We start from the raw sequence: 9,683 nt of genomic DNA, 5'->3' as shown, positions 1-9,683 counted from the left end.
TCAACCTCAACTGGGGGGCGGGGGGCGGGGGGCGGGGGTCACCTGTGGCACCGTCGGCTCCCATGTTGCGGTAGATGAAGCCATCGTTCGCGTGCCAGGTGAGGCCATCGTCCTCGTACCATGTGCCAACAGAAGAGGTTTGAGGGGGGCTGGAGGGGAGAAAAAGGGTCTCTCAGGGGGTGGGGGTGGGCGCAGAGACCCCCGGCGCCCCAGTGCCGACCCCCCTCTGAGCTGGAAGACCCCAACCCCCAACGATGAAGGACCCGGGCGCCCCAGTGCCGACCCCCCTCTGAGCTGGAAGACCCCAACCCCCAACGATGAAGGACCCGGGCGCCCCAGTGCCGACCCCCCTCTGAGCTGGAAGACCCCAACCCCCAACGACGAAGGACCCGGGCGCCCCAGTGCCGACCCCACTCTGAACTGGAAGATCCCAACCCCCAACGACGAAGGACCCGGGCGCCCCAGTGCCGACCCCCCTCTGAGCTGGAAGACCCCAACCCCCAACGACGAAGGACCCGGGCGCCCCAGTGCCGACCCTCCTATGAACTGGAAGATCCCAACCCCCAACGACGAAGGACCCGGGCGCCCCAGTGCCGACCCTCCTCTGAGCTGGAAGATCCCAACCCCCAACGACGAAGGACCCGGGCGCCCCAGTGCCGACCCTCCTCTGAGCTGGAAGACCCCAACCCCCAACGACGAAGGACCCGGGCGCCCCAGTGCCGACCCCCCTCTGAGCTGGAAGATCCCAACCCCCAACGACGAAGGACCCGGGCGCCCCAGTGCCGACCCCCCTCTGAACTGGAAGATCCCAACCCCCAACGACGAAGGACCCGGGCGCCCCAGTGCCGACCCTCCTATGAACTGGAAGACCCCAACCCCCAACGACGAAGGACCCGGGCGCCCCAGTGCCGACCCTCCTCTGAGCTGGAAGACCCCAACCCCCAACGACGAAGACCCCCAGGCGCCCCAGTGCCGACCCTCCTCTGAACTGGAAGACCCCAACCCCCAACGACGAAGACCCCCAGGCGCCCCAGTGCCGACCCTCCTCTGAACTGGAAGACCCCAACCCCCAACGACGAAGACCCCTGGGCGCCCCAGTGCCGACCCTCCTCTGAACTGGAAGACCCCAACCCCCAACGACGAAGACCCCCGGGCGCCCCAGTGCCAACCCCCCTCTGAACTGGAAGACCCCAACCTCCAACGACGAAGGACCCGGGCGCCCCAGTGCCAACCCCCCTCTGAGCTGGAAGACCCCAACCCCCAATGACGAAGACCCCCGGGCGCCCCAGTGCCGACCCCCCTCTGAACTGGAAGACCCCAACCCCCAATGATGAAGGACCCAGGTGCCCCAGTGCCGACCCCCCTCTGAGATGGAAGACCCCAACCCCCAACGACGAAGACCCCCGGTGCCCCAGTGCCGACCCTCCTCTGAACTGGAAGACCCCAACCTCCAACGATGAAGGACCCGGGCGCCCCAGTGCCGACCCTCCTATGAACTGGAAGACCCCAACCCCCAACGACGAAGACCCCCGGCGCCCCAGTGCCGACCCTCCTCTGAACTGGAAGACCCCAACCTCCAACGATGAAGGACCCGGGCGCCCCAGTGCCGACCCTCCTATGAACTGGAAGACCCCAACCCCCAACGACGAAGACCCCCGGGCGCCCCAGTGCCAACCCTCCTCTGAACTGGAAGACCCCAACCCCCAACGACAAAGGACCCCCGTGCGCCCCAGTGCCGACCCTCCTCTGAACTGGAAGACCCCAACCCCCAACGACGAAGACCCCCGGCGCCCCAGTGCCGACCCTCCTCTGAACTGGAAGACCCCAACCCCCAACGACGAAGACCCCCGGCGCCCCAGTGCCGACCCTCCTCTGAACTGGAAGACCCCAACCCCCAACGACGAAGGACCCCCGTGCGCCCCAGTGCCGACCCTCCTCTGAACTGGAAGACCCCAACCCCCAACGACGAAGACCCCCGGCGCCCCAGTGCCGACCCTCCTCTGAACTGGAAGACCCCAACCCCCAACGACGAAGACCCCCGGGCGCCCCAGTGCCAACCCCCCTCTGAACTGGAAGACCCCAACCTCCAACGACGAAGGACCCGGGCGCCCCAGTGCCAACCCCCCTCTGAGCTGGAAGACCCCAACCCCCAACGACGAAGACCCCCAGGCGCCCCAGTGCCGACCCCCCTCTGAACTGGAAGACCCCAACCCCCAACGACGAAGACCCCTGGGCGCCCCAGTGCCGACCCTCCTCTGAACTGGAAGACCCCAACCCCCAACGACGAAGACCCCCGGCGCCCCAGTGCCAACCCTCCTCTGAGCTGGAAGACCCCAACCCCCAACGACGAAGACCCCCGGGCGCCCCAGTGCCAACCCCCCTCTGAACTGGAAGACCCCAACCCCCAACGACGAAGGACCCGGGCGCCCCAGTGCCGACCCTCCTCTGAACTGGAAGACCCCAACCCCCAATGATGAAGGACCCGGGCGCCCCAGTGCCGACCCTCCTATGAACTGGAAGACCCCAACCCCCAACGACGAAGACCCCCGGGCGCCCCAGTGCCGACCCTCCTCTGAACTGGAAGACCCCAACCCCCAACGACGAAGACCCCCGGGCGCCCCAGTGCCGACCCTCCTCTGAACTGGAAGACCCCAACCCCCAACGACGAAGGACCCCCGTGCGCCCCAGTGCCGACCCCCCTCTGAACTGGAAGACCCCAACCCCCAACGACGAAGACCCCCGGCGCCCCAGTGCCGACCCTCCTCTGAACTGGAAGACCCCAACCCCCAACGACGAAGACCCCCGGGCGCCCCAGTGCCAACCCCCCTCTGAACTGGAAGACCCCAACCTCCAACGACGAAGGACCCGGGCGCCCCAGTGCCAACCCCCCTCTGAGCTGGAAGACCCCAACCCCCAACGACGAAGACCCCCGGGCGCCCCAGTGCCGACCCCCCTCTGAACTGGAAGACCCCAACCCCCAATGATGAAGGACCCGGGCGCCCCAGTGCCGACCCTCCTCTGAACTGGAAGACCCCAACCCCCAACAACGAAGACCCCCAGGCGCCCCAGTGCCGACCCTCCTCTGAACTGGAAGATCCCAACCCCCAACGACGAAGGACCCGGGCGCCCCAGTGCCAACCCCCCTCTGAACTGGAAGACCCCAACCCCCAACGACGAAGACCCCCGGGCGCCCCAGTGCCGACCCTCCTCTGAACTGGAAGACCCCAACCCCCAACGACGAAGACCCCCGGGCGCCCCAGTGCCAACCCCCCTTTGAACTGGAAGACCCCAACCTCCAACGACGAAGGACCCGGGCGCCCCAGTGCCAACCCCCCTCTGAGCTGGAAGACCCCAACCCCCAACGACGAAGACCCCCGGGCGCCCCAGTGCCGACCCCCCTCTGAACTGGAAGACCCCAACCCCCAACGACGAAGACCCCCGGCGCTGGGGCTCCTCTACCTCAACACGTATTTCCTCTGGTGATCCCGGAACAGGAGCACGGTGAGGACGATGCAGGTGATCAACAACACGGTGGCCACCAGCCCCAACCCGGTAGCCAACTTGCTGACCCGCCCGGAGCAGCGGGACCCCGTGTACCAGTACAGAGCTTCATCGTCGCAACTGGGGGAAGGAGACAGGGTCAGACCCCCCCTTACCACCACCCCCACCCCAAAAATGAAACAGTAAAAACCAGAGCGGGGATGGTGGGTGTCCCCCACCCCCCCTCCACCGACCCACAGCGCGGCCGTGGGACCCCCCCGGTGGCACTCACAAGCACTGGGGGCCGGCGCGGGTGACGCGGCACTGGCCGTGGTGGCAATCCATGGTGGTGGGCGCGTTGGGGGTGCAGTTGGTGACGCAATGGATGGTGTCGCCCGTGGTCACGGCGAAGTAGAAGTCCCGGTAGTCCCTGGGCGCTCGCTGCCAGCAGATCTCTGGGGGAGGGGGTGGGGGGAGGGCGGGGAGGGGTTAGGGGGGAATGGGAATACTGGTGGGGGGTGCTGGGGGGCACTGGGGGGAGCGGGGTGGGCGAGGAAGTGGTGGGGCAGGTGAGGAAGCGGTGGGGAGGGCGAGGAAGCGGTGGGGAGGGGAGGAAGCGGTGGGGAGGGGGAGGAAGCGGTGGGGAGGGGAGGAAGCGGTGGGGCGGGCGAGGAAGCGGTGGGGCAGGTGAGGAAGCAGTGGGGAGGGGGACGAAGTGGTGGGGAGGGGGAGGAAGCGGTGGGGTGGGGGAGGAAGCGGTGGGGAGGGCGAGGAAGCGGTGGGGTGGGGGAGGAAGCGGTGGGGCGGGCGAGGAAGCGGTGGGGAGGGGAGGAAGCGGTGGGGCGGGCGAGGAAGCGGTGGGGAGGGCGAGGAAGCGGTGGGGCGGGCGAGGAAGCGGTGGGGCGGGCGAGGAGGCGGTGGGGCGGGCGAGGAGGCAGTGGGGCGGGCGAGGAAGCGGTGGGGTGGGCGAGGAAGCGGTGGGGCGGGCGAGGAGGCAGTGGGGCGGGCGAGGAAGCGGTGGGGAGGGCGAGGTGGCGGTGGGGAGGGTGAGGAGGCGGTGGGGCGGGCGAGGCGGCGGTGGGGCGGGCGAGGAGGCGGTGGGGCGGGCGAGGAGGCAGTGGGGCAGGCGAGGCGGCAGTGGGGCGGGCGAGGAGGCGGTGGGGCGGGCGAGGAGGCGGTGGGGCGGGCGAGGCGGCGGTGGGGCGGGCGAGGCGGCGGTGGGGCGGGCGAGGAAGCGGTGGGGCGGGCGAGGAGGCAGTGGGGCGGGCGAGGAAGCGGTGGGGCGGGCGAGGAGGCGGTGGGGCGGGCGAGGCGGCGGTGGGGCGGGCGAGGAGGCAGTGGGGCGGGCGAGGAGGCGGTGGGGCGGGCGAGGAGGCGGTGGGGCGGGCGAGGCGGCAGTGGGGCGGGCGAGGCGGCAGTGGGGCGCACTGGGGGGGCTGCGGCCGTGGCAGGGGGTCCCCGGGCTCTCACCGTCCAGCGAAGGCGCCTCCGTCATGTTCTTGACGATGGGGTTCGGCAACACATTGAGGCAGAGGATGGCTGCGGTGGGGGGGGAGGAAGGGAGAGACGCGGCGTCAGAGACCCGTCCCCGGGGGCTCCGGGGGGGCCCAGGCGTCGGGGGAGGGGCGTGGGGGGCGGGGACCCACAGCGGTTGTGCTGGCAGGCGCCCTGGCTGGCCACCGTCTCCCGCAGCCGCCCCACCAGGCCGTCCATGAGCCCCTCGAAGCGCCCGGTCACGTTTCCCGTCCCCGTGACGGTGAAGAAGACCTTGTGGTCCACCACGATGCTCCCGGGCCTGGGAGAGGGGTCAGAGGGGTCAGAGGGGGCTGAGGGGGCTGAGGGGGCTGAGGGGTCAGAGGGGTCAGAGGGGTCAGAGGGGTCAGAGGGGTCAGAGGGGTCAGAGGGGGCTGAGGGGGCTGAGGGGGCTGAGGGGTCAGAGGGGTCAGAGGGGGCTGAGGGGGCTGAGGGGGCTGAGGGGTCAGAGGGGTCAGAGGGGTCAGAGGGGGCTGAGGGGGCTGAGGGGGCTGAGGGGGCTGAGGGGTCAGAGGGGTCAGAGGGGTCAGAGGTGGCTGAGGGGTCAGAGGGGTCAGAGGGGTCAGAGGGGTCAGAGGGGTCTGAGGGGGCTGAGGGGTCAGAGGGGTCAGAGGGGTCAGAGGGGGCTGAGGGTGCTGAGGGGTCAGAGGGGTCAGAGGGGGCTGAGGGGGCTGAGGGGGCTGAGGGGGCTGAGGGGTCAGAGGGGGCTGAGGGGGTCAGAGGGGTCAGAGGTGTCAGAGGGGGCTGAGGGGGCTGAGGGGGCTGAGGGGGTCAGAGGGGTCAGAGGGGTCAGAGGGGTCAGAGGGGGCTGAGGGGGCTGAGGGGGTCAGAGGGGTCAGAGGGGTCAGAGGGGGCTGAGGGGGCTGAGGGGGTCAGAGGGGTCAGAGGGGTCAGAGGGGGCTGAGGGGGCTGAGGGGTCAGAGGGGTCAGAGGGGTCAGAGGGGTCAGAGGGGGCTGAGGGGGCTGAGGGGGTCAGAGGGGTCAGAGGGGGCTGAGGGGGCTGAGGGGGCTGAGGGGTCAGAGGGGTCAGAGGGGTCAGAGGGGGCTGAGGGGGCTGAGGGGGTCAGAGGGGTCAGAGGGGTCAGAGGGGTCAGAGGGGGCACAGAGGGGTCAGAGGGGTCAGAGGGGGCTGAGGGGGCTGAGGGGTCAGAGGGGTCAGAGGGGTCAGAGGGGGCACAGAGGGGTCTGAGGGGGCTGAGGGGGCTGAGGGGTCAGAGGGGTCAGAGGGGTCAGAGGGGTCAGAGGGGTCTGAGGGGGCTGAGGGGTCAGAGGGGTCAGAGGGGTCAGAGGGGCACAGAGGGGTCAGAGGGGGCACAGAGGGGTCAGAGGGGTCAGAGGGGGCACAGAGGGGTCAGAGGGGGCACAGAGGGGTCAGAGGGGTCAGAGGGGGCACAGAGGGGTCAGAGGGGTCAGAGGGGTCAGAGGGGTCAGAGGGGTCAGAGGGGGCTGAGGGGTCAGAGGGGGCTGAGGGGGTCAGAGGGGTCAGAGGGGTCAGAGGAGGGGGCACAGAGGGGTCAGAGGGGCACAGAGGGGTCAGAGGGGGCACAGAGGGGCACAGAGGGGTCAGAGGGGCACAGAGGGGTCAGAGGGGTCAGAGGAGGGGGCACAGAGGGGTCAGAGGGGTCAGAGGGGGCACAGAGGGGTCAGAGGGGTCAGAGGAGGGGGCACAGAGGGGTCAGAGGGGTCAGAGGGAGCGCAGAGGGGTCAGAGGGGTCAGAGGAGGGGGCACAGAGGGGTCAGAGGGGTCAGAGGGGGCACAGAGGGGTCAGAGGGGTCAGAGGAGGGGGCACAGAGGGGTCAGAGGGGCACAGAGGGGTCAGAGGGGTCAGAGGAGGGGGCACAGAGGGGTCAGAGGGGTCAGAGGGAGCGCAGAGGGGCACAGAGGGGTCATACGGGGGGGAACCCCCCGCCCCACCCCGACAGCTGGGTTGTTGGGGGGCTCCCCCCCCCTTACTTGAGGCCGATGATCTTCACGCCCTCGTAACCGCGGATGGCGCCGTAGATCTTCCTGATCTGCCAAGGCCAAGGGTGGCGTGAGGCGGCGGCGGGGGGCGGGTTGGGGGGGTTGGGGGGGGGTTGGGGGTCGCCGCCGCCCCCCCGCTGCCCTCACCTCCATCTCGAAGTGCCTCTCGAAGGAGCGGTAGGTCTCCGACTGCGCGTCCTTCAGCGCCTCCGTGTAGTTGAAGTTGGTGACGGTCACCACGAGCTCGGTGTCGGCCACCAGCGTCCCCGGGTAAGCTGTGGGGGGGGGCAAATAAAGAAGTGGGGGGATGGGGGGGGTGGGGGAGGTCGCGGTGGGGTGGGGAGGGGGAGGGGGTGGCCTTACGGAGGTTGGTGTCGATGGCGTTGGTGGAGTATTCGCAGGCGGGGCCGTAGAAGGACGCGGTGCAGATGCACTTGATGCCGTCGTAGGTGCCGCCGTTCTCACAGATCACTGGGGGGGCAGGGAGAAAAATGGGGAGGGGGTCAGCGGAGGACCTCCGGGGACATCCCACCCACCCCAGCCCACCCCCAAAGGACCACGGGGACCTGCTCGGGGTCGGGAAGGGGGGAGGGGATGCGTGGGAGGGGTGGGGGTTGGGTGGGACCGGCACTCACCTGCTGGGAAACCGGCGCTGGTGGTGGTTTGGGGTGGGGTGGTGGGGGGCGCGGTGGTGGAGGTGACCTCGGTGGAGTTGGGAGCAGGGGAGGGGGCTCCGGTGGTGGAGGAGATGGTTGAGGTGTCCCCGGGCGTGGTGGGGGCTGCCGAGGGCCCGTCAGTGGCCGTGGGAGCAGGGGAGGGGGCTCCGGTGGTGGAGGAGATGGTTGAGGTGTCCATGGGCGTGGTGGGGGCTGCCGAGGGCCCCTCTGTGGCCGTGGGAGCAGGGGAGGGGGCTCCGGTGGTCGAGGAGATGGTTGAGGTGTCCCCGGGCGTGGTGGGGGCTGCCGAGGGCCCGTCAGTGGCCGTGGGAGCAGGGGAGGGGGCTCCGGTGGTCGAGGAGATGGTTGAGGTGTCCCCGGGCGTGGTGGGGGCTGCCGAGGGCCCGTCAGTGGCCGTGGGAGCAGGGGAGGGGGCTCCGGTGGTGGAGGAGATGGTTGAGGTGTCCATGGGCGTGGTGGGGGCTGCCGAGGGCCCCTCTGTGGCCGTGGGAGCAGGGGAGGGGGCTCCGGTGGTGGAGGAGATGGTTGAGGTGTCCCCGGGCGTGGTGGGGGCTGCCGAGGGCCCGTCAGTGGCCGTGGGAGCAGGGGAGGGGGCTCCGGTGGTGGAGGAGATGGTTGAGGTGTCCATGGGCGTGGTGGGGGCTGCCGAGGGCCCGTCAGTGGCCGTGGGAGCAGGGGAGGGGGCTCCGGTGGTGGAGGAGATGGTTGAGGTGTCCCCGGCCGTGGTGGGGGCTGCCGAGGGCCCGTCAGTGGCCGTGGGAGCAGGGGAGGGGGCTCCGGTGGTGGAGGAGATGGTTGAGGTGTCCATGGGCGTGGTGGGGGCTGCCGAGGGCCCGTCAGTGGCCGTGGGAGCAGGGGAGGGGGCTCCGGTGGTGGAGGAGATGGTTGAGGTGTCCGTGGGCATGGTGGGGGCTGCCGAGGGCCCGTCAGTGGCCGTGGGAGCAGGGGAGGGGGCTCCGGTGGTGGAGGAGATGGTTGAGGTGTCCCCGGGCGTGGTGGGGGCTGCCGAGGGCCCGTCAGTGGCCGTGGGAGCAGGGGAGGGGGCTCCGGTGGTGGAGGAGATGGTTGAGGTGTCCGTGGGCGTGGTGGGGGCTGCCGAGGGCCCCTCTGTGGCCGTGGGAGCAGGGGAGGGGGCTCCGGTGGTGGAGGAGATGGTTGAGGTGTCCCCGGGCGTGGTGGGGGCTGCCGAGGGCCCCTCTGTGGCCGTGGGAGCAGGGGAGGGGGCTCCGGTGGTGGAGGAGATGGTTGAGGTGTCCCCGGGCGTGGTGGGGGCTGCCGAGGGCCCCTCTGTGGCCGTGGGAGCAGGGGAGGGGGCTCCGGTGGTGGAGGAGATGGTTGAGGTGTCCATGGGCGTGGTGGGGGCTGCCGAGGGCCCGTCAGTGGCCGTGGGAGCAGGGGAGGGGGCTCCGGTGGTGGAGGAGATGGTTGAGGTGTCCATGGGCGTGGTGGGGGCTGCCGAGGGCCCCTCTGTGGCCGTGGGAGCAGGGGAGGGGGCTCCGGTGGTGGAGGAGATGGTTGAGGTGTCCATGGGCGTGGTGGGGGCTGCCGAGGGCCCGTCAGTGGCCGTGGGAGCAGGGGAGGGGGCTCCGGTGGTGGAGGAGATGGTTGAGGTGTCCATGGGCGTGGTGGGGGCTGCCGAGGGCCCGTCAGTGGCCGTGGGAGCAGGGGAGGGGGCTCCGGTGGTGGAGGAGATGGTTGAGGTGTCCATGGGCGTGGTGGGGGCTGCCGAGGGCCCCTCTGTGGCCGTGGGAGCAGGGGAGGGGGCTCCGGTGGTGGAGGAGATGGTTGAGGTGTCCATGGGCGTGGTGGGGGCTGCCGAGGGCCCGTCAGTGGCCGTGGGAGCAGGGGAGGGGGCTCCGGTGGTCGAGGAGATGGTTGAGGTGTCCCCGGGCGTGGTGGGGGCTGCCGAGGGCCCGTCAGTGGCCGTGGGAGCAGGGGAGGGGGCTCCGGTGGTGGAGGAGATGGTTGAGGTGTCCCCGGGCGTGGTGGGGGCTGCCGAGGGCCCGTCAGTGGCCGTGGGAGCAGGGGAG

General features: G+C 70.6%; 1 protein-coding gene across 1 annotated transcript; it reads right to left on the bottom strand.

Annotated features, from left to right (window-relative positions):
• LOC135311232 (mucin-3A-like) lies at positions 1-7,831 on the bottom strand. Its single transcript, XM_064440358.1, has 10 exons — positions 7,608-7,831; positions 7,340-7,491; positions 7,124-7,251; positions 6,968-7,026; positions 5,127-5,275; positions 4,951-5,019; positions 3,773-3,935; positions 3,460-3,621; positions 43-149; positions 1-5 (listed from the first exon to the last, which is right to left on the bottom strand). Exons 1-10 carry the CDS (start codon positions 7,829-7,831, stop codon positions 1-3), a joined length of 1,218 nt encoding a protein of 405 aa, XP_064296428.1.
• Between the last annotated feature and the right edge of the window lie 1,852 nt (positions 7,832-9,683).

This window comes from Phalacrocorax carbo, unplaced genomic scaffold (genome assembly GCF_963921805.1).
Source record: "Phalacrocorax carbo unplaced genomic scaffold, bPhaCar2.1 SCAFFOLD_97, whole genome shotgun sequence".
Taxonomy (NCBI): domain Eukaryota; kingdom Metazoa; phylum Chordata; class Aves; order Suliformes; family Phalacrocoracidae; genus Phalacrocorax; species Phalacrocorax carbo.
Note: the sequence above shows the minus strand (reverse complement) of the source record. Positions and strands in the feature narration are given on the sequence as shown.